This window comes from Morone saxatilis, unplaced genomic scaffold (assembly GCF_004916995.1).
Source record: "Morone saxatilis isolate NCDOM2014 unplaced genomic scaffold, NCSU_SB_2.0 Contig18, whole genome shotgun sequence".
In the NCBI taxonomy this organism is placed as follows: Eukaryota; Metazoa; Chordata; class Actinopteri; family Moronidae; genus Morone; species Morone saxatilis.
Genome location: NW_023339740.1, coordinates 20,841,923 through 20,869,371, shown reverse-complemented (window position 1 = coordinate 20,869,371; position 27,449 = coordinate 20,841,923). Strand labels below are relative to the sequence as shown.

General features: G+C 39.4%; 2 protein-coding genes across 2 annotated transcripts; one reads left to right on the top strand and one right to left on the bottom strand.

Annotated features, from left to right (window-relative positions):
* The first annotated feature begins 2,545 nt into the window (after window positions 1–2,545).
* Window positions 2,546–8,023, top strand: tgm5l (transglutaminase 5, like). The gene is made up of 14 exons (XM_035662062.1): window positions 2,546–2,593; window positions 2,734–2,916; window positions 3,027–3,257; window positions 3,686–3,804; window positions 4,296–4,424; window positions 4,805–4,982; window positions 5,219–5,354; window positions 5,476–5,579; window positions 5,693–5,932; window positions 6,043–6,105; window positions 6,196–6,408; window positions 6,493–6,650; window positions 6,954–7,090; window positions 7,527–8,023. Exons 1-14 carry the CDS (start codon window positions 2,587–2,589, stop codon window positions 7,678–7,680), a joined length of 2,052 nt encoding a protein of 683 aa, XP_035517955.1. The 5' UTR covers window positions 2,546–2,586; the 3' UTR covers window positions 7,681–8,023.
* Window positions 8,024–8,274: 251 nt separating this feature from the next.
* eya2 (EYA transcriptional coactivator and phosphatase 2) lies at window positions 8,275–25,827 on the bottom strand (the record flags this gene model as incomplete). The annotated part of the gene is given in 15 exon segments (XM_035662063.1): window positions 8,275–9,506; window positions 9,889–9,989; window positions 10,130–10,251; window positions 10,444–10,558; window positions 11,261–11,421; window positions 12,207–12,265; window positions 14,307–14,396; window positions 18,108–18,191; window positions 18,340–18,476; window positions 18,928–19,111; window positions 19,637–19,713; window positions 23,889–24,005; window positions 24,649–24,769; window positions 25,206–25,247; window positions 25,748–25,827. Coding segments are annotated over 13 exon segments (1,431 nt in total). The 3' UTR covers window positions 8,275–9,425.
* Window positions 25,828–27,449: the final 1,622 nt, after the last annotated feature.

Here is a 27,449-nt window from a genome sequence, read left to right as displayed (position 1 = left end):
AGATAGTAGCCAGAACAGGTCTCATATCTGTGTTGCAAAAAACTGCATTATGTTGCAAATTTCGACAACATAATGCTCACTGGTATTCTGTTGAAGTGGGTGAGTCGGATTACTCACGGCTCAATTTACGCATGAAACTGTAGTCTACACATGCAGCATAATCAGTGAGGAGGGCTTGTACCATTTCGTGGCGTGTGTTTTCTTACGCATTACTGTTTACAGTATTTTTTTTTTAAGGCACAGTCAACTCATTATCATGCACAAATGATTAATGATGCCTTACAGTACACTATCAATCTGGAGTAAATACATAACACAAAGTGCATCATTTTATTATGATCAGATGCTTAAACATTGGTTATTTAATCATGTTTCATATTTGTACATGACCCCTAATGTAGTTTTGTAGATTGCAAGTGATGGAAAGTAATTAAGTGCATTCATTTAAATTAAGAGATGAATTTTGTTCATTCAACTCAACTCCATACATTTTTATTGAAAGCTATAGTTAGTAGTTTTTGGCAGACTTATAACTTGCATATTTGATTAGCTTATAATATATGATTGAATGTAAACACTAATGTGTAAACTAACAAACTAATGAAATAAGATGTGTCCTGACCAACTAACTGACATCTGCTTTACATTAATGCAAGAGTGATAATTAAATAATACGCATACTAATATAGCACTCTGAAAGGGGCCATTCTGCATTAATACTTTTACTTCTATACTGGCGTAAAACTTTGAAGGCATGACTTTTACTTAAGTGAAGGATGTGAGTACTTCTTCAGCTATATTTCCTTTTGTGAAGGAAGAAAGGTGGAGAAAGATAAAACTGCTGTTTGATTTATTACCTAATCACATTGTTATATGTCATAACGAGAACAGTCAGTTTGAGCATTCACTTGGAACTCGGAGAATAGCTATACCAGAATGATGTACATGAGTAATGTGTTCCCCCTCTTAATTTGGCACCAGTCAGCAAATGATTGCTCCTCTCATGTCAGATATTAAGACTAAAAGTGTACATGTTAGTGGTTCTGTGACGCTGGATTCATGCACACTAAAATGCTAAAATCGGCACCTTTGCAGGTATTTAGTTATAAACCAATATTAAAATATTGACCTGATGATAGTGTTGGAGGAAAGGGAATGGAGGTTAGTTATAATAAGCTATAATAATTCACCCCAAGGGGAACATTAATATTTGTACCAAACTTAAAGAAAATCAATAATTGTGGATTTCCCACAACACCATAAACGTCAAACACATGGTCGCGCTAAAGGAAAAGTCTGCGTTTCACCAGAGTCATTGCAATTCATCCCCGTGGATTCATGAATGTCTGCACCAAATCCTGTGCCAATCGATTAACTGACAGTCTGACTTATTCATAGAGCAAAGCAGCTGAAAAACCTAAAATTGTCCATTGTGCCAACTGATGGAAACCTTTCTTGCAGGGTATAGCCAATGATTGGTCTTACGTTTCTTTATATTTAGTCTTTAAAAAGTGTGATTAAGTATTACATTTAACTCAGAGATAACACCAGATAGATACTTTAGATAGTCCCTGTTGTGACAATATTCATTCTCCAAGAATGCATCCCACACAAAGTACTGTACATACCCATCGTTATAGTGGCCTGCCACTCAAACATGAATTGCGCAATAAAGCTATTTTCACTGGGACACAATTCTAAACATCAATGGAAACACCCATTTGCTGAAAGCAAACTCCCACACTTCTTTTCTGGGGCAGAAATAAATGCGTCCTAGTGCAACACTGCCAAGGCTGCAGGCAGTGGAGTAAAGGGCGTGTGTATGTATTTTTTAAACTCTGATATATCTAGCCATGGTGGCCATTTTTATCTGCATGTTTTAATTGATTATTATTTGACTGATATACCATATGATTAATGATGTGCCAGCTCAACTTTAACGTGTAAATGAATATATTCAAAACAAACTAGACACTAAACGACAAATAAAAAAGTATAAAGTCTAGAACATGGTCATAATATGAAGAACAAACCACCATATGCAGAAAATCTGAGTTTAAAAAAAGTTTACTTTTGGTAGGTTGGGGGTTTAAACACAAAATAAATAGTGTTTCATAGAATCAATACAATATCACAAAACAAAATATTTTGATGCCAATCTCATTCTCGCCAAATAATGGTATAACAGCACATATATTATATATTAAAAAAGACTTTGTGAGCTGTATGAATAGATAGTAGCCAGAACAGGTCTCATATCTGTGTTGCAAAAAAACTGCACTATGTTGTAAGTTTTGACAACATAAAGGTCACTGGTCTTCTGTTAAAGTGGGTGAGTCAGATTAGTCACGGCTTAATTTACGAATGATACTGCAGCCTACACCTGCAGCATAGTCAGTGACTATTTTGTGGCGTTTGTTTTCTTAAGCATGACTTGAGGGCCTTGGTAACTGTTGAGGTAAACCGGTTCACTTTCTCACAACCACGCGCTAGATGCTTTCAGAGGGTGGGGCAAAGCTTTATAAAGCCGTAGAGGGTGATAGTAGGGTCATATTGCATCTCAGTGAGAAAGAGAGACACTAACAAATGGAAGGTGAGATTTGTCTTCAGAGATGCATTCTCTTTTTTTGTTCTCTTTTTCTTTGCCTATAGGGTGAATATTTAGTGCCATCTAACTGTTGAATGCATTTTTCTGTAGCAATTGCTTTAACTTTTTTTTCTCTGGATTTGTAGACTTAAGAATACAGCATGTCAACCTGGAAAAATCTGAAAACCTGGAGAGACACAGGACAGAGGGGTTCAGCAGCTCCAAAGCCCTGGTGGTGCGAAGAGGAGCCCCATTCAGAGTCAGTTTGCAGCTGGAGGGCCGACCCTTCAACCCCAAGACTGACTCTCTGAGGATCAAAGTTATGCTAGGTAGACTAGATTTAGATTTAGTCTAGATTGATTTGGATGGATAAGCAGACTTTTGTATGCAACCAATCTGAACCTGAATTTAAGATTGTCTTTCTCTCTTCTCTCCTCAGGCAGTCTGTATGTGATAATGCCGGTCACTTTCTCCAAGAAGGTTTCTTCCTCCCATTGGAAAGCCTCTATGGACCCAGAGGGCCTGAACCTCCGGAACCCCTCCATATTCATCTCTTCTCCCGCTTCTGCCTCGGTGGGCTGCTACAGATTTCAGATGAGTGTGTTAACTCAGGAAAGCCAGAAGAGTGCCTTTGGCAAATTCATCCTGCTCTGTAATCCCTGGTGTAGTGGTGAGTACAAGTCAACCCAGTGAATTGATCACAAGCTTTTAGGAAGTTCATGCAAAGTTGTGCAGACTCTGAAGCCTTTGCTAGCTCATAAAGTTGCAGCAGCAGTGAGTTAACTAAACCACAAATGTACTCATATATGGTTTGTGTGGCTGATTGAGCTCATGATGATGTATTGCATTCATTCATCACCTTTAATCACTTATTAGTTATTTTTATTGGAGTCTGATTGCTACAGTACAGTGGTGATGTGCTTTGCGACTGCCTTTGTCAATCATGAGGTAAGGATTCATCATAGCAAATGTCTGGCATGAGCTTTGCACAATATTGGGCGAAAAAATTTAAATGAGCATTGAAGGTGAAGTCTTGTATAAAGCAATATATTACAAAATACACTAGTATATACTAAATATAAGGCTTATATGTCGCAGAGGACACAGTGTACATTCCCTTTGAGGACCAGAGAGAGGAGTACGTCCAGAATGACTCTGGGTTGCTGTTTATGGGGACTGCTATGAACCTTGTGTCAAGACCATGGTCCTTTGATCAGGTATGAAAACGATATCTAATGATCAGAAGTTGTGCAAATGTTCAGTGAGAAAAATATTATCAGGTTATTTACAGAAGATGCGCTGACTCAACTGGGGCTTAATGTAAAACAACGTACAAAGAATGTCTTTGTACGCTGTTTTACATTAAGCCCCATAAATGCAGTGTTCATTATAGTGCTGTTGTATTGGATTGCATTTCACTGTCAAGTATTGCTTGTTTCCACTCGCAGTATTTACTTTTAATCCTCGAGTTGGATTAAGACACCAACTAAAAAAAAAATTAAAAGGGGGAAAATAGGGGGAATTAATCAGGGGAAAAAATTATAATGTATGACTTAGTAGAGGTAAAACAGCAAACAGTATCTGCGTAGTTAATAGTTTAGGATTAAGCTTAATCCTAAAACCTGACCAAACAAGTTAAGAATGTATTTATTAGACTATGCTTCAAATGTCATTTAATTCTCTCATTTCTTTTTCTTTACCTGTAAAGTATGAGCCTGGTGTTTTGGAGACATGCCTGAATTTGCTCCAAGTCAGCCCTCATCACCAAAAGAACAAAAGAATAGACTACCTGAACCGAAACAACCCGGTCTACATCGGCCGGGTCGTGTCTGCCATGGTGAGTGATTCAGATTCAGAGTAAAAACGTATAAACTTCAAGATATGAATAAATCTCTTACTACCAGTGTTCTGTTTCACCAATTTTTTCAATTTACTTTTTCTGACAACATGAGTGTCTGGCTGCTTATTAAAAACATATTGTGGCTTGAACGGGCACACTGTGTACCGCAGATTGTAAAGATAAACACATGCCTCCTGCAAAGTTCTGAATACGGAACGTCACATGCAGAAACACTGTAATTATTGCAGTAAAATGGTCGTTTAAAGTAGTTATTAAACTGTCACTGTAAATCAGAATAATCTCGGAAGATGTGAGATGCCCAAGCTTGCTTTATGATCTTTGGGAACTGACATTTTCATCTTCTCTTTGATGTTTAGATCAACAGTGAAGATGACCGTGGAGTGCTGAAAGGAAACTGGTCAGGTGACTTCAAACAAGGAGTTAATCCTGCCACTTGGACTGGGAGCGGGGACATCTTGAGACAGTGGGCTGAGTCCGGCTACAGCCCGGTCAAGTACGGACAGTGCTGGGTGTTTGCAGCTGTCATGTGCACAGGTGATTATATCATGATAATTCAGAACTTTTGAAATGAAATCACTTACAAGAAATATCAGTCAAGCACTTTTTATGTGTTCTGTACTTTTTGTTCAATAACCAGTACTACACCTTTAAAGTATGGCGTCATGTTTGATGTCTTACCAGTCATGTTCATCATTTTTTCCATGACACAATGTTCTGATATTTTCATTGGCATGTAAACATCTGTGTCTGTGTTTAATTATGTCTTTCAGTCATGAGAGTTTTTGGCATTCCTTGCCGTGTTGTCACAAACTTCAACTCTGCTCACGACACCAATGCGAACCTGGTGATTGAGGAGTACTACAGTGAAACAGGGCAGAAGCTGAACCACAGCAAGGACAGCATATGGTTAGTAGTGATTTAACTTTTTATTGTGCTTTTCAGAGCCACAGACATTGATGACATTTATTTAGTTTTGAGAAAAATTACTTCATGCTTTCTAATATTTTATTATGGCTGTTCTTAACAGGAACTTCCATGTCTGGGTGGAGTGCTGGATGACTCGCCGGGATCTGGGACTTGAAATGGATGGCTGGCAGGTTTTGGACCCGACCCCGCAGGAGAGGAGTGGAGGTGTGTGAGAAACTTTGTTGCTCCTGTTGTGAAACTTTTCTGGGGTCACCACTGAACGTGTTTTCTTGAATAAACATTACTATAATCATCTTTTCTTCCTTCTTTTATCCTAGGAGTGTTCTGCTGCGGCCCAGCCCCAGTCAAAGCAATCAAAGATCGGCGTATTGACATAATTTATGACATTCCCTTTGTCTACGCCGAGGTGAACGCCGACGTCCACACAATTGTAGTGAGCAAGGGAGGGGTGCTCAGCTACAGCAAAGACACAGAGAGAGTGGGGTCCCTCATCTGCACCAAAGCTGTTGGCTTCCCCATCCACCAGAACATCACCGGAGACTACAAATACATCAAAAGTATGAACCAAAAACAGAAAATGCATTAATGAAGTGACATAATGTTGACATTGTTGACATCTAAGGCGTTAATAGTTACTCACATTTTTCTTTCAATCTTTACAATATAGGCCCAACTTCAACACTTACATCAAGAAGTTCCACAGTGTCAGAAGACTCAACATTGAGGAGAGGTAATTTTGAATTTTGAATACATTAATAAGACTCATAATCTGTTTAAACACACGTCATCTCATGCTCTGGTTATCTTCATGTTATTTCAGCAAGCTCATCCAAGGGGGTGTTAGTCTTCCTGACCCTGGAAAAAGCTCCTGTTGCTGGGGAGCCTGTCCGCTTCACATTCAAAGTCATCAACAAGCACAGTGTTGCCAAGGTGATCAAGGTGCATATGAACGCGCAGGCTAAAGAATACAACCACAGCCCCTCGGACACCTTCTGGGAAACCCAAGGTGTCATACAACTGGCACCCAAGGAGGGTAAATACACTTTGAGCTCATCTACAATCTCACATTTTCCCTTCTGAAGGACTGTGGTTTAAATGTGTGCCTCTATCTCTCCAGCCAAGATCATTCAGCAGCAGATCCTCCCAGCCCAGTATGAGGATGTGGTGGGAGATGACTTGATCAATCTCGCAGTTGTCCTGGAGGACACAGCCAGTCAGGATCGTGTCCTGGCCTCAGAGGAGTTCAATATCGCCAGCCCACAGCTTACCATACTGGTACTAGAGACATTCTGATTGTTACTTACCAATAGTTTAGATGGCAAAGTCACTTCTTTGAGGGATTAGGGAAATGAAAAGTAGGTATTAAGCTAGATTTAAGAGTAATTCTCTCCCAACCAGCTGAACTCACTGTCTAATCCATACCAAATATGTAATGCTAAACAAATAAATTAAAATGATTCAGGCTGACAAGAGCTGTCGGAAACATACAGAATGTATTGACATGGCTTCACTTTAAAGTTATTTGAAAGGTAATTTAAGGGAATTATCAGGGTTCACTAACACAAATTCCTCTTCTAGATTGCGGATGAAGACTCCATTGTGCCTAACAAAAAGCACACTGCTAAAGTGATCTTCACTAACCCATTTTCACACCCGGTGAGTGGAGTATTGACTGTAGCTGGAGCCGGACTGATCCAGGGCAAGATTCACTTTAGGTAAGGATCTCTTCTCTTCATTGTTTATGTACGTGTTGATTGCTTAATGAATGGCTGCTAAATAAATGGGTGGAAATATAGGTGTGTCACTGTACTGTGAGGCACTGTACAGTGTGTATTTATTAAAGGAATGTGGGCTTGTTACACTTGTATATTGTTCTACTTATGTTTGTGTTCAGTGTTTTGGCAGGTGTGGCAAGGTAATACAAAAAATGTTCCAGTACTGCGTGCAGATCAGGGATAGTAATTATTTGCAAGCACTGAACTATAACCTTACGAGCTTAGCTGCCACAAACAAATTGGTCTGTTGCAATTTTCAGATGAAAGCAGGTCACAGAGCAGAGTACTTTTTGACAGCGCAGCCAGTGTCAGCCGTTGAGTAGTAGTTGCACTTCAGCATTTTCTGAACTCTTTTATACCTTGTGTCTTCCTGCAGGATGCTCCAACTGCGTCCAGGAGGAAGTGTGCAGCAGAACATCAACTTCGTGCCCAGCATGGTGGGAACAAAGATGCTGCAGGCCAACCTGTCACTCACCAACATCAACTCCACAATCAGAGGCTTCAAGATGGTCTCTGTCAACACAGCCTAGATCTGTTTTTTGTGCTCTTTTTGCCTTCCACTGAGCACAATATTTACACTTCTGATGTCACACTTTTTATTTAAAGAACTGACGCCAGAACATGGCAACCAGATGGCAGCATCAATCGCAGAGGAAATTACTGCCATCTAATCCTGTAAGATATAAATGTGAATGTAAATTATATGTATTTATTTTGCTATTTATTTTGCTATTTATGTGTATGAGCCATGAAAATTACCATTGCTACCTGAAAATCTGCAATTTTACTTGAAATTGAAAAGCCGCAACAAATGATTTTAATACATTATTGTGCTTTTTGCTTTGTTTGAAAAATAAAATGTATTTAAATATACCATATGGCACATTTCTTCTGATGGTTACATATGTGTGGATTTATGCTATTGCAGTTCTTTTCCTGCCCTGAAGAGGGAGACCTTTCCTCAAAAAGGTCACCTCAGACTGCATGAAATCTCAAACCTCTTGAAAAATTACATGTAATTCACAGGAGGATCATTCATCATTTACTTATTAGTCATTTAATCCGTCTTGCTTCATACGCCTCTGGGTTGAGTAACTGTGAAATGAAATGAATCTTGACTCACCTTTCCCCACAATGCAATTAATTTATCTTTATTAATCTATTTTAACTGTCTGTCAAAACAAATCGACAATAAAGCATTATATACAAATCATAGCTAAGCTGACAAGCAGTGTAATCAGCACATGCACAACCATACCAGTTCATCTATATTACAAACAGGTTATTAGAAAATGAAACAATGACAGAAAAGAAGAATTAAAACATGACAACATTTACAACCCAGAATCAAAAGTAAGGATTTGAGCACCAGCCTATAATACAGCATCTTTAAGACATCTTCTTATTAAAACATTTTTACAAGAGCATATTTTTGGTCTTTGAAGGGAAGATTTTCTTATGCTGAGCTCCCAAACTTGTTTATACCTCATTGTGTTGTGAATTTAACTAATAATAAATAGCTCACATTTTAATGGTAAAATACAATCAGGCTATTTTCAATAGCCTCTACCTATGAGGAGAATATTACCTGACATTTATCTAGCCGACATATGAATATAACAATTCTAAAATGATAGTGAAGGCAAACTCTATCCCACATAACACAACTTTAAGTCTTTGAGTTTCTGATTTTGTCTTTAAAATAGTATTGGTCAGTGTAAAATGGGTTTAGTCTCAACAAATAAAAAAGACACAGCAGAACAAACAATTTAACAACAATCTGACCTTTCATCCATGCAGACATACTCACTGTGTTCAATAAACAGGATGTAAAAGTTTGCATTCAGTGCATCACTTTTTTGTGTACAAAAGTGGGACACTTTCCATAAAGTTGAGATGAACTGAATTTAAAAAAAAGGAAAAGGTTTTTTAAAAAGTATTTGCAGTATTAACCGTAGTTCCCTGGGGTTATGAAGCTTTGGTCCCTTATTTTACTTTGGTCTTTAATTTTGGTCCAGCACTTTTGGCTTCATGTTTAGGTGTCATAGATATACTGCAGCCTCGCTTCGAAATCCTCACAGTTCCTTTGGCTTCGGTGTAAAATTGTTCGCCTGGGTGCTCATTAGGGATGAAATGCCTCATGCCAAACCTTGAAATAGCAACACTGACTCTGAATCAGTCTCTAGGTTGCACCTTAACCTACTAGCTGCACTCAGGAGTTCAGGAGCGTCTCATGATTTGGGTGGAAGAGCAGAAGTGTGACAGCTGGCGCCCTCTAGAGGTAGTCCAGCTCCAGTGCATGGCTCAAAGCCTCCAGATCGGGCCGACAGGACACCCTCCAGAACGGCATGTTCTTCTGTGAAAACAAACATAAAATAATTCAAATACAGGTTTTAATGTAAAACATACAAACTTAAGGCAGGCATACTTTAGTAACTTACAATGCTCCTACAGATGCAATGCAGATGTGAAATATAGACTGTGGTTTGGAGGGGGATTGTAGTATGTGACAAAGTGCATGTGGATAACATTTTTGGTCTATAATGTACAAAAGAATAATGCCAAAAAAAAAAGAACTGCCAAATCCAGGAAAATTTGGACGTTTTAAACGCAAAGATTATAAAAACAAACGCAGACACAGAAGCTGCAGAAATTTAATGTGTCTTAAGGTTAACTGATTAGTTGAGGCCCATTTTTCAGCAGTCAGAGTCATAAAAAAAACAAAGAATGAGTTATACCTTCTTGGCCACGGCCTCTTCTTCGGCTCCATCTCCTATCACCACATACACTGCTCTCCGACCAAACCTCTGAGAGACTCGCTCAAAACAGCTCTCTTTGCCTTTGACGTGAGGGAAAATCAGAGTTCAAAATATTAAAATTGTACACTTGAAGAAAGTTACTAGCATTGGAAATGGAAGAGGACATTTTTGATTAATCATTATTGTCTTTTTTCTCCCTCCTTCCCTAAATGTACCTCACCTGTCTTAGTGGCACTGTATATGTTCTCTATGGGGAAGGCTGAGCCCAAACCATACAGTAACACCTTGGAGAGGGCTGGGATGAGCTGGGTGGTGGTTACCAACACATTCACACAGTTAGGCCTGGAACAGGACAGGACAGACACATGAATACTACGGTTAAGTCATGACATCTTAAATGCTATATCAGGAACTAACATTCAACACATATTGGCATATGGACAAAAATCATCAATAAAACAAAATATTGTACAGCTAACAGCAAACATGAATTGGCCTGCCGGTGTAAATCAGGCTGTGGTAGCATTAACCCACCTGGAGTTGATGAGAGCCAGGGCTTTGAGTGCTTGAGTCAGCCACAGGTCAGTCAGGACCTCCATCTCTCTCCTCAGCTGTAACCACTCCTCTCGCTTGGGGCTAACCAGCAAACCTGCCCATCAGGGAGAAGCACAAGCTTGCTGGTCAGTCTTTGCAACAACAACAGGAAGGACATGAACCCTGATATATCCAGTACATAAAAGATCTCATTTAGTGAAACGTTGCAAAACCTTATTTTGACAGCAGGACTGTCTGCAGTCCTTTGTTGGACAATTCTCACACAACATTCTCTAGCCAAAACCTCAGACACATGGTTTCCAGCACAGTTAAAGCAGCCAACTGTAATCAGCAGTGCACCAAGGGTCCACACTAAACAACAACAACTTGACAACAAACAACTGACTCATTATCTTAGTTGACAAACGAACCAGTCTACTTCCTTTCAGCTCTTTAACCACATCCTAATTAAATTAATTTAATAGGTAATACATAAGTAATGAACCATATTTTTAACAAAGATTCTTCTAGGAAAGAGCAGGTGTTTATCGTCATATTCTCACCACATTTTCATCGCTAACAGAGATTTGGCTGTGCAAACTAGAGTTCCAAAAATACAAAATGCACTTATAATGTGATACAAGCGCAAACAAAGACAAGACCCGGACAAACCACTGTGGTCTGTTACTTATTTTCTGTCATTATTTGTTCTAATTTCATTGCTAGAAAACCACATACAACCCTTTATCAAACCTCAGAGAAAATGAGATAATCTAAATATCTAGGTTGCATAAAATAAAATGAGAGCGAAGCTTACCTCCAACATTATTTTTGTATGTGTTGTAGATCTCCTTGACTCTGCGGTATCGGAAAGCTAGTTTCCTCATCCAGTCCACCCCTCCGTGGACCCCTGACCCTAGGCACAGAGAGCTGGCCCCTGCTGGGCTCTGGAAGCCATCTGACCCAAAGTTGTAAGTGCTGCAGGATCACAATACAGGAAATAGTCAGGATATAGATCATAAAGACACAAACTGCATTTTTCCATAGCATTTTATCGTAGCACTATTATCACTGTTTCAGAGAGGATGCTCTAAGAATTGGTACAACTATATTCATGGATACAGTTTCTAGCTCTAGGAATTGATTCAAACTATTCAGGATAAGAAGGCAGAGCTTAAACCATTCATCAAATTTAGGGAGGTGTGCCAGTGCAACCACAAAAATTTCAGGGACAAGAAACGTAGACTCGTAGACACTGACTTTTATCCATGAGTGAAGCTTTGTCAGTAAGAAGTATATACATTCAGCATGGCTAGGATGAATATAAAACCATCTTTGAGAATGAAAAGGGCCAAGTTCAATAAAATAAATACTTCAAAAAAGTACTCTGGTACAGTCTGGCTTTTTCTCAAATCACTCCTAAAAGTATCCTAAAGTGCCTCAACAAGTTTATGCAATAAAATGTCTGGTCTGAGGGAGACAGAGGGAATGATAAAGAGATATTTTGATGAGAAATGAAAGCGTTGGATAATCCTGTGACATATTATATGGCTGTGGAAGTTGGGAAAATAAAAGACATGCACATGCTTGCATGCATGAACACACACAGACACACAACACACACAGTCTTCGTCTCATCTCTTGCTTTTTTTCCTCCTGTGCATTAAAACCTAGAGGGCAAGTCTGGTTCACAAGCCACAGCAGAACTGTCAGAGTCTCAGTAACTCAGTAATACAGTAACAGTAACACAGTAGAAGCTTTACCTCAGGTCCTGTCCATTGTCGTCTGATGCCACGTCATCAATATGAACCTGGTCACATTCCTGGGAAATGAAAAGGAGTACGGATATATCAAGCGATCCATTTCAGAGTGGAGCCCTGTACGGGCAGGTTTCTCCTCTTTAGGAGAGCCTGTGGGAGTGATAGCAGCTACAGAAATAAAAAAAAGAGCTAAAATAAAAGACACGGAAGGAGGAAATAAGGTGTTGGGACATGGGACAGCAAGGCGCCGGAGATACAGGACAGTCAACATTGCTGTGCAATTCTAGTGAAACCACGTAGTAAATTCAAATAAAGTGAATCTACATTTTTTATAATGCGTCCAACATTTTGGTTAAAAAATAAAGAAAGGTCCATTGTCTTCAACAAGCACAGTGGTGTGCACGTTGTTCCTCTCTATTGGACGTTAATGCAACCAACCAAACCGCAGGGATTAAAACCACACTGTAGCCTAAACGTGGCTACAGCCAAAACACCTTCAGCTATATGCAGTGGATGTGTAGGACAAAAACAAAAACAAGGAGCATGAATCCATCATCATAGGAGACAAGTGTGTCTAACAATAACTGTCTCCTAAAAAAAAATCCTAAGATCTCTTGTTTCATTGTCTTTTTTCCCCACAACCTTTCTTTCTTGCACACACACACACACACGACCACACACACCACACACACAACCATGCACACATATGTGCAAAGTCCTAGAATATCGTCTAGTTGTCACGCAGTGACCCAGGACAGACAGGGTCTCCTATCGCCTTTCAGCCATCTTGAGCCAGATGGAGACGCTACCTCATCTTCCCTCAATCTTCACATAACTCAATTCCCAGGGGCTGCAACCCACTTCCCACTCAGGTGCCATCCGCCCCAGAAGAGCCGCTACTACTGATATAATACAACCCCTTTAGCAGTTCACATATACACTGAAAGTCAGAACCTGCAGAGCATTCTCATTTTAATTCAGTTTTACGAGCTGGGAATGAAGTGAAATACAGCCATAGGAACCTAATTATTTTGGTTTTTTTAAATAGGAAAATTTTAACTGGAAACTCTGACTTTGATTAATCAGGTGGCCATGCATGCCGATTACAATTATGTGATCTTCTGGTGGTATTACAGTTATGACAGCAGTGATAACACTCGTAGCTACTGATGTAGCTACTGACATGGGAAGGACAAGATAATTGTACCCCAAGACTTAACAGCTGTTGTCAGCATGCTGTGGCCTACTGCTTTAGAGATTTACTGAGCCATGACAACAAAAAAGGGGATAAGAACCGGGATTGCAAATGGCTTTGTTGGCTCTTTTCCCTCCTCTTGACTGTTCCTCCTCCCATTTGACTAATTTTCCTTTCGGATACTCAGACACACACCTATAATTACAGCACAAAGTGTACTTGTTCTCTCTCTCTCTCCGTACCTCTCTAATCTTTTTTCTTTGTCGGAACAAGGTAGAAGAATGCAGGATGAAAAACATATGAACTTTTCAGTCACTGACAGCTAGTAAAACTGAATTTTAACGACCACTTGGAGTTTTTTTGAGGAGTCCTTCTTTTTAGAGGTTGCATCAATGTCTATGTTAACTGTGGTGGACATTTAAGCAGAAGGCTAAGTCTAACTGTAAGAGCACTTATGCCAGCAGTTAACAACCCCTCCTTTTAATATTCTTGCTCAACTGAGGAGGGCAAATTGTTTGGAAAATGTTGTAGTAAGAATTAATACTGGATAGATGTTGTGTGAGGGGATTTCTACAATGACTGCCACTGTGCTTTATGCCAGGTAAGAAAACAGCACCCAAATGTCAAACCTCTTGCTACGCTGTTGCAGGGAAGGTTTTCTGGTCAACAGTATGCCAGTTTATACTGCTGGATACGCTGTCTCTGCTCTTATTTTCCAGTTTACTGGAAATAATTCACGGTTTCACAATAATTGCAAAAAACTGAGCTGCAGTGTGCTTCAAGGGGAATATGAAATAAGTCCAAGACACCGGTTTAAGTCAGCAGAATCTTAATCCTGCAATTTTCTAAATATGCTCCCCTTCACATCTTTTTCATGAGCCAAATATCACTCAAATTTAAAAACTTACCTCCAAGTCATTGAAGAAGAGTCTTGAATCAGCCAGATTGAAGATCATCTCCTCCATCCACAAACCAAGAGACACTGCCTTTGAGGAGTCCTGGTGCACACAAAAAGTCACACACCAATAGAGTTAATAATTTGCTTCGAAAACCACACTACACATTTCTGTTACAGTAAAACGCTGTTGTGTACACGCATCTGTAATCACAAATTAGGTTTTTAATTCTCATTGGCTTCTTGAACTAAAACTACAACTAATAAATCCCCCAACACAATTTATTTCACATCAGTCAAATGTGCGTCTTAACGTGGATGTTTGTGTTTATGTCTTAAGGCATGTGCATGTGTATATATACTGTGGTAACACATTTCCCCACAGGCACAGTAAAGACTCTTATCTCTCTCGACCAGAGTCATATGCACTTCAACACATTTAAATGAAAGAAAAGCAGTCTATAAACTACAGCTTGTGGTTTGACCTAGTTAATAGAAAAGATGGCAGAACAACAGCTCTCTATCACTTCAGGTTGCACCCTTATTAATTTGTTAATAAATAATAAAATCATGAGCTCAGCCTGAGGTTGATGGCTTAAGAGGTTTGGTATTTAGAGTATTTAGAAAATAATCAGTTAAATCGGATTATTGAACATCATTATTATTGAACATTATTTTCGCCTTGTCAGTGCAGCTGCCTACTTGTCTTTCTGAACAGCTTTCCTTTCACTTCCTCTGCAAACTCATCAAGTGGACTGACATAAACAGGTTTCAGGGAGAGGCAAGTGTAAATATCTGTCAATCAAATTCTACACTGACAGTTTTCCCAGTTTGTCTCCACTGATTATTTTTGATTGATTCATTACAGTAAAAATGCCTCATTAAATTAATTAAATAAATCAGAAACCCATGTACAGTCCATTCATTCAGTCATCAAGGCTTAACCGACCTTTTCAGTGTTTTAGCAAGTTGTAGCTCCTAAACTATAAATATCTTTTGCTGACTAATAGTTTTTAATCGGTTTACAATGCAGAGATTATGTAAATAATGTACAGACAGCCACGCTAGAAGATCCTCTGTGAGGATGTACTTCATAGCAGTGCTTTGTGCTAAATAGTAGCCCCAATGACAATGCTAACATGTTTAGCACGTATAATGTTGAAGTTAAGCATTTCACTTTTTAGCATGCTTACGTTTGTGAACTAGGAATGTAATTATTTTTACAGGTATTTGGACAAGAACCAAAGTACTTTGCAAATTAAAATTCTGAGCAGATGATGCTAATTAAAAGTCATCCATGAGTGTGTGTGCCAAATTTCATGGCAATCTATCCAATAGTTATTGTGACATTTCACGTCAAACCAGTGTGGACAAAGTGGTGGACTGACCAGAACTGCCATCCAAAGAGCTGCACTGTTAGCATGACTAAAAATGAATGCAGATGTAACGTTCACTGTGATGGATTCACCAATTCTAGTTTCAAGAATCTCATATTTGATTAGAGAGTTACAAAAATGAATGTAAATCAATGACTTCCTGGCATGATGGGAAAAATACATTCAAAGATCTTAAACACGACAACAAGTCTATGTGACTTTTTTGAAACTGTTAGAAACACGCTGGTATGGTCCTTAAAAATGTCTCCCCCACTACATAACTGTAATAGTTCAGAAACAATAAGCCACTACAGATTTCTCCAGGTCAGTTATAGTAAAAAACAAAAGGACAGGTATGTTTTATATATTGTGCTCTTGTGTTAATGTTGGTCTTTCACCTTCTTCACCTTCTTTCAGCTTTTTCTCTTTCTATCAACACTTCACACACCAACTGACCTCTTGTTCTTTTTCTCTTGCATGGAAAAAACCCAAACAAAAATATGCGGGTGTTCCATTACACCAATTTCAGTTTTTTTCTTAATAAGCAAATTATAAATCATCACCCGGAAAAACATGTAAGCCATAATATGCAGGCTGACAGTGTGGCGTGGGTGTGTTGTCGTTCAAGACTACAAAAGCAGGTGTGTGTATGTATGTGTGGCATATTGTTTTGATGGCAGCGTTGGCTGGTCTTTGGCAGCGAGACAGGAGAAGCAGAGGGGTGTCAGCCAAAGGTGAGTGTTAGATTAGTGCATCTGGAATGACAAGCAGAGCTGTCCTCTGGCGCAAAATGGTAGAAATGGGCTTGATGACACAAGTGGGGTAAATTATGACAATTACAAAGTACTCCCTTCCAAAAAAAGGGTGTAAAGGTGCAAGAGAATAAGGTAATTGAGGACAAAGGGCAGAAAAAGTTCAGTAGGAGGGTGACAAGGAGAAAATGATGAGGGGGAGGATTGACAAACACTGGCCAGAAGAGGAAGAGATGAATGGAAAGGATGAAGAGGGTGGGGTTAAAGGCTTAAGAAAGGATTGTGCTTGTCTAATAATTGAAATAATTATCCGTAATTGCCTTCCTCCAGAAACGAGGGCTGTTCTATACAGAGGAACAAATTAAAGCCTTTTTCTGATAATCCCAGAAAAGAATTTAAGAAGAAAGCCAAAAAAAAGGAGGAAGCTAAAGTTCCCACCTTGGGGTAGTTCAATATGAAAGACAGAGCAGGGGGGGAAAAAAATTCACACACTAGAGGACAGAGAGGGGCGCTGTATGATAGATGAGATAATGGAGGAGCTGTTAGAGGGGAGGGAATCAGCTCCTCATGTGGATCTCCGTTCACCTCTGGCTCACCAAGCTGGTGAAAACAACTGTCTTTCAACACGCCCATTAGTCTTTCCTGCACGCTGGGCCCAGACTTGCCTTTACGTATGGGTTCAAACATTTGTTTATGATAAGAGTTTAATAGGCTGACTAATGGGAAGAGCCTGGACTGTTAAAAGTAGACACAAAGTGGGACACAAAGCAATGAAGCGGAGATAAGAAAAAGTGCACTATGGTAGAGTAAGATGAGTTTACTGCAAATTTGGGAGGGAGAAAAAAGAAAGGAAAAGGTGTTGCCAGCTTGTAAGCTCTCTTGATGCGTCGGACTGTTAATCTGTTTTCCGCTGTCACTCATTCAGTTCCTCCAGTGCATGTCTGAGTTTTAATGTCAGACTCTGTTCAACTGAGCTTCCCTGGATACAGCAGCGGGGTGTTTGGGTGGTGGGAGGAATCAGGAATTTTTGGCACATGAGTCACATTTCAACACATCCACTCTCTCGTTCTTTCTCTCGTTGTCTCTTCCTCTATGTTTCTCTTCACTGCCCCCCCCTCTCCGTGGCAGAAAAGAAAGAAAAAGAAACAACGGCATGCATGGCCTGCCGGGGGCTGAACCGATCAGAAACGCTGCTCTCAAACTCCCATCAGCCTTGTGTCAACCCGCAGGGGGACCGTGAGAATTCAAAACACAGATCCCCGGCCAAGACCAAGAAACGCACCACTGTCCGCCCCTTGTCAGCTGCCTGTCTGTTATGTAAAGGTCCCGCTGGCTGTCAATCACGCCGCAGGATGCCAGGGTAGCTAAACAACTCCGGTGCATTATGAAAAGAAACAAGAGGGCAGAAAGGCAAAACAGTCAGCGTGTGAAAATGCTCAGGGATGAGACCCAAAGGTTGTGGACTCAGGATCAGGCAGCCAAAGCTTTGACTGTTAGTCAAATAAGCACTCGAGCACTAAGATGTGAGAAATGACTGGACAAAAGCCAGATTACACTGGTTTGTTGTTGTTGTCAGGGTTTTGTGCCAAACTGTGCCCTCCTATCTAATAATTAACTGTTGTCAACATGGGATGAGCTACACCAGATATTTCTTACAAGAAATGACAAAGGGAGGGGTCACTATACCTTGCCAAATCGTGAGGAGAAGGTTCCCGTGAGGAGCGAATGGAAAATGATGATGGTTTCATCCAGGTCCCAGATAAACACACGCTGCAGTGAAATAACAGATATGTAATGTTAACCTCATGAAGGCGTATGTGTGTGTGTGTGTGTGTGTGTGTGTGTGTGAGAGAGAGAGAAAGATAAATATTGTAGGGAAATACTGATAATTTTCAACACTGTGTGAGTGTGTGTTTACCTCTATATCAGAGTCCAGAGGTGGAGCTGGGTCACTGACTCTTTTCCTCCCCCTCAACTTCCCATCCGACCCCCTTCGTGATGGGACCCCCTCGTCTTTACCTGGTGTGGGGGGGCTGGGCGGTGGGTGGTATTCTCCTGGAACACACATCGATAAAAAACAAAGTTGCTATTCAGTCTCTATAAAACCTTTTTTCCAGATTCAGGCTTTGATTTATTAAATTAAGAGCTTAAGAGGGAAAGTCCTCAGATTGTACATGTCAAAGAAAATGTACTAGTCACAGAAAACAAAAGATGCTATTGAGATGCATCATGGGAAGTGTAGGATCCAGGGTTTTTGGAGCCACACCAGGGACTAAAAGTTAAAATTTGACAGTTCTTTTTGAAACTGTCTCTTAAGAGAAGATTCAGTTTGACTTATTAAACACTTTTTTGAATTATTATTACTATGGTAAGGTAAAGATGTAATTCCAGGTAGGGTAGTGGATATGCATTACTTGTATATGTGACATGATCTGTCCATTTAAAAAATACAACAACAACAACAAAAAATAAGATTAAGATCCAACCAAAAAGCCCACTTCCTTACCTGTGTGTGACTCTGGACTGTGATTGGGCAGCATGACGGGGTGTTCTGGATGCTGATAGGCTAATGGAGCTGTGATGGCAGCAGGGCTGATGTTGCTGCTGGGTAGGTAGGGGCTGTTGTAGTGATGTGAGTTATAATACGGAGAGTACTGACTCTGACTGTAGCTAGAGTACGCTGAAAACTCCTGTTATCACATAAACAGTGCCTTTAATTAGTCAGTGTCAAAATATGAACATCGTCATTCCAAAATGTATAAAGTCAACAATATGATTAAGCAGTGGATAAATTAAGCTGTTATTAATTTAAAGGACCAGTGTGTAGGATTTAGTGGCATCTAGTAGTGTAGTTGCAGATTAACTCCCTCGCTTCACCCTTCCCTTCCAAACATGAAGGACAAACTGCAGCGGCTGCGAGACACGTAAAAAACAAATGGCCCTATCTAGAGCCAGTGTTTTGATTAAAGTGTTTGTCCCTTCTTTGATACTGTAGGAACAAGGTGGTTCAACAAGGCAGACTCAATGGAAGGCAACCTGAGGCTCTGTAGAATATAAAGGGCTCATTCTTAAATAACAAATAATGATTCTAACTTTTCGCGGGTGAATATACATACCAAAACATATGCATATTATATTCCATTTCTGCCAATAGAGCCTCCTTCATGTTACACACTGGACCTTTATCTCTTCAGATATCTCACTACATTACTTACTTGCTGGGTAGGGTTGAATGGGGTTGAACTGGAGATTGCGTGGGTGCCTTGAAAAATTCCAGATGAAATACCACCACCTGCGAAATAATGTGAACAAAAAGGTCAAACTCTAAACTTAAACTGGGGGGATATTTCACTGTGTTACATCTTGTATTGATGAATAAGATTCAGATATCATTTCACAACATCCGATCTGATCTGTGAGATGGTGTGGAGGAAGTAATGAGCAGTAAACTCTGTCTCCTTCCTCAGTGACAGCTCTGTGCTGCAGGGGCTCGGAGAGAGATTTATACTTGACATAACAATACAGGTGGGAAAGTCTGCTGCTGCTGCTGCTCTGAGAATCCTGTCAGTCTAATCAAGCCAAGGCAGGAATGTCTTGTCTACAAGCAATTTCCCCTCACAGTCATGCTCCCACCCTGCATCTTTCAGTCAAGTCTGTTCATAGTCTGTTTGTCTGATTAATTATTTCTCTTGTAATCTTATTATCTTCACCTACGGCACTTCAAATTTCCATTCCATTTTTTTTTCCTGTTTGTCAGGTAGCTTGTTGTTTCCAAAGGTTATTAATGGAAATGAACAAAACCTGGTCATCGGCCAAGGAGGAACTTCGAGATCGCACTGTAGATTTTAGAATTTACACCCTTATTTACACATTTATAGAAGGTACAGGGAGAAGGGAGAGCTCCTTACTTGTTTCTAATACTTGGTTCAATGGTCAGTCATCAGTGAACAGATACAGTGTTTACTGACCATGTGGTGACTTTTAAAAGCTCTTATAGGCTGTATTAAGGCACAACAATTCTTGGAGCTAAATGCTTATATGCAGCATAATAACATGCTCCCAGTGACGATGTTAACATGCTTATGGTAGGCAGGTGTGTTTGCCATGTTCACCATCTAAGTATACTGTGTTTTGTACAGTGCTTACATTTGCTAATTAGCCTCAGTGCTGCAGCGGTTGATGATGTAAGTACTGGAAAAATGAAAGCTTACATGGATGATAGCTCTAGATGAAAAGGGATCACCAGTTATAACAATTCATCCCGTGAGGAACATAAATGTCTGTACAAAATTTCATGGCAATCCATCCAACAGTTGTCAAAACATTTCACTGAAAACCCCCAAATATCAACCTCACGGTGGAGCTAGAAGTAGTCAGGGGTTCTCTAAAGTGAGTAGTATCAATCCTCTGGGAACCATGAATAAATCCTCTGGGTACAAAATGTCATGACTGTCCATCTAATAGTTGCTGACATATTTCTGTTGGACAAACCGACTAACCAACATCATCAATGATTGTTAGAAATGCTTGAAAGTACCCTTGAGGATATAACAGTAAACTCTGGACATCCAGATATGCAGGAATTTATTATTGACATGACACAACATGTCAGTTGCTTATACAAATGATTGTGTGTAACATGAAACAGGTCAAATAGTATTTGCAAATAATTACTGTGTTTTTAAATGTTTATTGAATGGGAGGCTTTTCCTATGTACAAGAGGAAGGTGTAATTAATACCACGTAATTTAAGAACTGGTTAGAAGTTTATTTAGTATGATTCTCTTTGAGGGATCTACCCTGTTTGTTCTGACTGTTGGCTTTAGGTATAATAAGAATATACCTTCCTGATGTATTTTTAAAGATTAACTTCCTTTACTTCTACCTTCATTGTTTCATTAGTCCACTACTGCTCTCTTTTCCACTCCACAGTGCATTACAAAAAGGAGAATAATGACTCAATGGAAGAACCACAGTGAAAACTCCCCGGACAACACAAAAATCTTCAAAGCGACTAAAGGAAAAATACAGGAGGTCTCTCGAGTAAACACAAAAAGGCTCCCATAGTCCCCATTTGGTTTCAGTTGTACACACAGTGTACAGTACGTGTTTCGATGGCTTTTTGTGGTGTGTGTGTTTGCGTGTGTGCATGCTTGTGCATTGTGTACAGTATAATGGATGACATGGAAACATTCTGAAATCCTACAAACATTTGGTTGTTGTGGCAGTTTATTACCGTTTGAAGTTTGTAGTTAATGATTTATGCAAAAAAATATTCAAACAAATTTATTTTGTTTGGGAACAGTGTCTTTCAAACTCAAACTACATTCTGTTAAAAAATTGTTTATTGGTTCAGCAGTCGTGCTCTAACAGAGTACAGTCATGTCAAGGCTTTGCAGTTTGTAAGAGGTTTCATCAAAAGTGTGTTTACATGAATATTTACATTCCCGTATAATGTCTGACATCTGAATTTTCTCTTAAGGAGGAAGTGATACGGAAAACTAGACATTTACATCTTGCAAGAAATACCTTTCTAGAACAGAGACAAGGGCTAGGATCTCCCCCTCATGTACTACTATGCATACTTAGGTCACGTGAGAACAGCTCAATTGTCTCCATGACAACTGAGCAAACTTAATTGGGATGAAAGCTCTGGAAAAAGCTAGTAACTACTTCTTCAAGGTCAAGAATGAACATCATGCTCAATAATTTTGCTGTTCTTTAATAAATAATAAAGCAATGCTTCACCTACTTCTTACAAGGAAATATTATATTCTAACCTTTTTAGTTAAGGTCTGAATCAGGCTTGTATGTGAGTAGATATGGTCTTAACGTGTGGTATATCAAGAAGGTCAGCAATACTGATGAACCATGCTATATGTTAATGTTAAATTTCAGTTTAATTTTTTTTAACTACAAGCAGTCAGAAGATAAGACAGGTTGTAAAAAAAAAACAGCAGTCTTTGTTGGTTATCTTAAGGACTTTATCCTTCTGTAAAATGTGATGAGTGTTTACAATGGACAGTTTGGGTAATAATTTTACTGTTCATCTTCATTTTCTCTTTCAAATAAGTTTGGATAACCTTTGGGTTTGTTAAAAACCTGTCGTATGTATGACTGCTGCTATTTCCTCCCCCGTCTGATTAATTGTTCTGTGTTCCTGAGAAATTAGGGATTATTATCATCATTTTGAGTGAGTTAACTTCTGATTTTACCATCAAATAGACTGGTTTCGATAATTTGGTGACCTCTCTGAGTAAATGTTCCTTACGCTGTCTGACTTTGTTTTTGCGCTGTCTCTGTGCTCCCTGATCTTGGAAATTGACTTGGTGAGTACAGTGCTATTATAATTTATCAAAACTAATGCCAAACATAAAAAATCAAGATCAAGAAGAAAAAATAAGCTCAAATTATGGTCAGTGTACAGCTGTGGGAACAAAATTACTTTTGGTAAACCCAAAAAACCTTTCTGAAAAAATTTTATCAGTGCCTTGACTAATAAAGTAGGAAAATACTATTTTTTGACAGAAATATGTGTATATATATATATATTTGACAGAAATATGTGTATATATATATATATATATATATATATATACACATATACATATATTTGAATGCATTGCTAGAGTGCTGAGAAATTTAAATTAATGTAGCAACACGGGTAATACTAAGTCACGTCCACACATCATTTGTTTACTGTTAAATTCTGTTTCGTCTCTTATTTGTCTCATCCATACAGTGGAAACAGCCTCATCCCCCAGTCTGCAACTTTAAACCTACTCACCCCTCCGTATAATGCACCTTAACCTCTCCCCTCTCACACACAAGGTCAATTTCACGCCGCTTTCAAAGCCATAAAGTCGCACTGAGCGAGTCATGCTTTGGGCGCCGGGCGACTGAGGAATGTGTACAGCACAGATACACACACACACACAGTCGCAAACACACACAGCCATGCGTGGGCAGAAAGTTGCACACACTACGCAACATACCACATTTTCATTTGAGTCTTTGCTTTTCGCCAAAGACCCTCTTCCCATCTCTTGTTCTCTATGTTATTCTTGTTTTCTTTCTTTCTTCCATCCTCTCTATTTCTCTTCCCCTCTGCCTATATGTTTTCTCAATCTCTTGTTTTCTCAAACAGACACAAGCGCTTGCATGCTGTGTTGTTGGTCTGAGTGGAGAAAGGGGGCCTGACCCCGAAAAAAGGGGAGGGGTGGGGAGACTTTTGACGCCAGGAGTCCAGACCGCAGCTAATGGAGAACAGGTGTGGCAGAGAGAAGGAGAGGAAAAGAAAGAAAGATGAGGAGAGGAGAGGAGAGGAGAGGAGAGGAGAGGAAAAGAAAAGATGGAAGCTTCTTCCAGTGAGGTTGAAATCAAAGATGGTGTATTTGTAAGGTTTGTTGTGCCAGTGTGTGTAACAGTATGTGCATACATCCGGTACATGCAGTGTTTCAGACTCACTGTGTGTGTGTGAGTAGCTGTAGAGACTCTGACTGGGAGGAGTGCTGCTGAAGTTCGAGTATCCAAGTAGTCCCGTCTGTCCTGGAGAGTGACTCAGGCCGTCTTCTGTTTTAATGTCTAAGTATGGAAAGATGCCATTTAAGAGAACAGTAGAGGAATTTGTTTGGATTCATGAAAAACTAGCCAACATGCAGTGTTATAGGCTTAAGTTATGTGATTAAGTAATGTTAACTGAGTCTGTATTTCTACTAGGAAGCGATAAATAACGTGTAGTGTAGAGAGCTCTCACTTTTGATTGGTAAGGTAATTATCAGGATTTTATTCTATATTCTACAAGTTTTAGTGTGAGGCTTTATCTATTTCTTAAGGGTGCCATTTTCCATGAACAACCCTGACCACAAGCTTAGAACTCAACATACATAGGTATAATAATACTAAGGTGCCTGCTGTCTTATATACATTATAAAATGGCTTGTTCCCCCTTGTGTCTCCCTTGAGTCTCCCCTATTTTTTTTGTTCCAGTTTCCAGTTGAATGTCTATGTTGTCCAATGTGCTGTGTCGTTATTGTGTCTTGTTGCTTCCATCATAAAAAAGAAGGTGAACACTTACACAACTAGCACTAACCAGCAGAATCTGATGTAAATAACCAGAGATTTGGCGATACCCATAAGCACTGCCGGCACATTAGTGTTTTTGCTTTTGAGGTGATTATCAAAATAATGCATGAATTTATAAAACTGCACGTTTGTTTGTACTTACTGTAAGATGGCATGCTGTAGCCCTGCGTATGGTGGGTGTAAGGTGTGTATGGCCCTGCAGGCTGAAGGGCGGGGCTGTACTGAGTCTGTCCGTATGCAGCCATGACACTTCTCCCCGTCACCTGATCGCGAAGGAGGAAGAAATAATGAGGAAACTTCTCAGTTCTCCATCTCTTTAACTGTTACAACTGAACACCTGCGTTTCTCACAGCTGAAACTGATAGTGAGGAAGAACGTACTTGGCTGTCAAAAACATGCAAACATTCATGTTTCTTAATTAATGCTTATTGGTAATTGTAGCATGAAACAACTACAAAAAAACTGGACTTCATTAAAGGAAAAGAAAAGAGTATCCCTTACAGTTGTTGGTCAAATAAACAAATGTCAAAGTTGAGGGCTGAATCACTATGATTTTAAAGAATGTGTCAGTTGCCTATAGGTCAAACAACAGACATTGATAGTGCCAAATGTTAGCTTTAATTCTCGTGATTCTAAACACAAAGATATGACAAATGCAATTTAATTTTTAATTTCACCTATAAACGTCAAAAAACTCACCTGCAGTAGGTACGATGAGTTTGAAGTAGATAATAAGAAGCCCTGTGAATGAAACAAGAACAGGCATTGTCATAAGATTAACAATGAAACCAGTTAGGAGATTAACAATGAGATTTAAATAAAATAACTTAAACTTAAATCTGATTGAATTGTAAATTAGGTTTTTCTCACATATAGATCTTCTATCTTTGTACAATTTCAGAAAATATTATATTATTATAATATATATTATTATTATATTATTATAGTAATGCAGAAGGAGACTCTCCAACTCAATGAATTCAGTTTAATGCAGTTGATTAATACACTAACATTTTGAATAATTCTAAATGCTACAAATACGTTGCCCTCATAAAAACAAACTCATAGATGATGGGGTGCAGTCCTGATGACCAGTTAAATCATTATGCAAGGGTTTCTTTTAGTATATAATCTGTTTGTTGACTTCACAGGCGGCCAGGATTGACTGCACTCCAGCTGGCAAACAGACAGTTTTCATCTATAGCACTTTACTCTTTTCTTTGTAGTTTTTGCTCTCTCACCTGGCTCTGTAGAAAGAGCTTTATCCTCTTTATCCCGTCACGCTGCTGTTAGTCAGGTTCCTCTTGAGCCGTCAACTGTCCTGTGGAAACAATAGTAAATAGACATCATCAGGACACTGGTATGCAGGTGACTGACACATGGCGACGTGCCTCGGGGCCTGTTGGGGTAGGATAAGGGGGCGGGGGTATAGATATTTTCTCCACGCACAAAGTTCAAGAAGTAAGTAGGTTTAAGGAAAGACAGAAAGAAAGAGAACAAGATAAATGTGGTTTTGATGTGATGAGTGTAGTCATTAGAGACAGACAGGCAAAGGCAGAAACCTGACAGGTAACATTGTTTCTAGGGAAAATGTCATTAAATTCTCCACTAGGCCACTGCATGACTCACTCTGCTGTGTCGCCTGGGTGCCATGCATACTGTGTGTAGCTAATTAGTGTAAAAAAAACAAACTCTCTGTTCAGCAGAGTTTCTCATGTACGCTGCTGATATGATGAGACAATAGAGCTTAGTAAGACAGGAGAGAATAAAATAGGATGACAGGATGAGACACGAGAGATTGTGCAATAGGATTTCTACGAAGGTTGCTATCTCTTTTAATGTATTTCTCTGGTTGTACTATGTCATTGCAGGCAATGATACAAATCAATAAGCAGGGCTGCTTTATGGAAATATTGGATTTATGGATTTTTGCATAAATGTGATGAAATACATCAATTTATAATCAATTACATATACTGTGAGAGAGATTTTATTCTCTGTATATTGGCCAGCCCATTAACAGAAGTAATGGAAAGATAAAAGAGTGAGAAAGAAAAGGGTCAAAAGAAGAGAGGGAAGTGGAGGTCCCGGCTCAGTGAGCTGGAGTTTAAAAGGTCGATGCCACATGAGTTAGTCTAAGCAGGAAGCTGAACGAGGTCAGTCTGTTCGACAGCAGCCAACTCACGCAAGGTACAGTCTGAAGCAAGATGCACTGTGGGTGACGTTAGGTAGAAATCAAGCCATCTACACTACAGGACCAAAAAGATGTCGACACTACCCACACTCCTGTGTACTTTTGTACTCTTTTTTCATGCTTTAAGCTTGGCCTCCTATTCTTAAAATAAATCTTAATTTTACAGCATGCAACAATGTTTCAAACAACAGCAAGTTTTCAACTGTTTGGCAGTTTAGGGAAGGCCCAGTCCTGTTTCAGCCTGACAATTCCCAGTGCACAAAAAGAAGCAGGGATGGGTTTTTTGAGTTTGGCCCAGCACAGGGCAGTGACTTCAACTCCATTCAACACCTTTGGGTTTAAATGTAATGTGTACTTTGAGTCAGGCCTTATCGCCAAACATCACGGTTGCTCTTGTGGTTGAATTGGAGCAAATCCCCGAATCCAGGTTCCAAAGAATCATCTGGAAACCTCCCAGAAGAGTGCACTCACACCTTAAACCCTGTGGTTTTTGAATGAGATGTTCCAAAATCACATGTGGGTGTGATACTTTGTCTGCATACTTTTGGTCATGTAGTGTATAAGAACATAAAACAGACATAAAACAATGAAAGCATAAAATAACCTGCTTTTGGCTCAGCAACATTACAACTGATATTTATTCTTGCTCTATGACAATGCACAACAAACTGAAATATTTTATCAGTTTCATCTCTTCCTCTTTCTTTCTGAATCCCTCTGTCTCTTTCTGTTTCTGCCTCTCGCTTTGC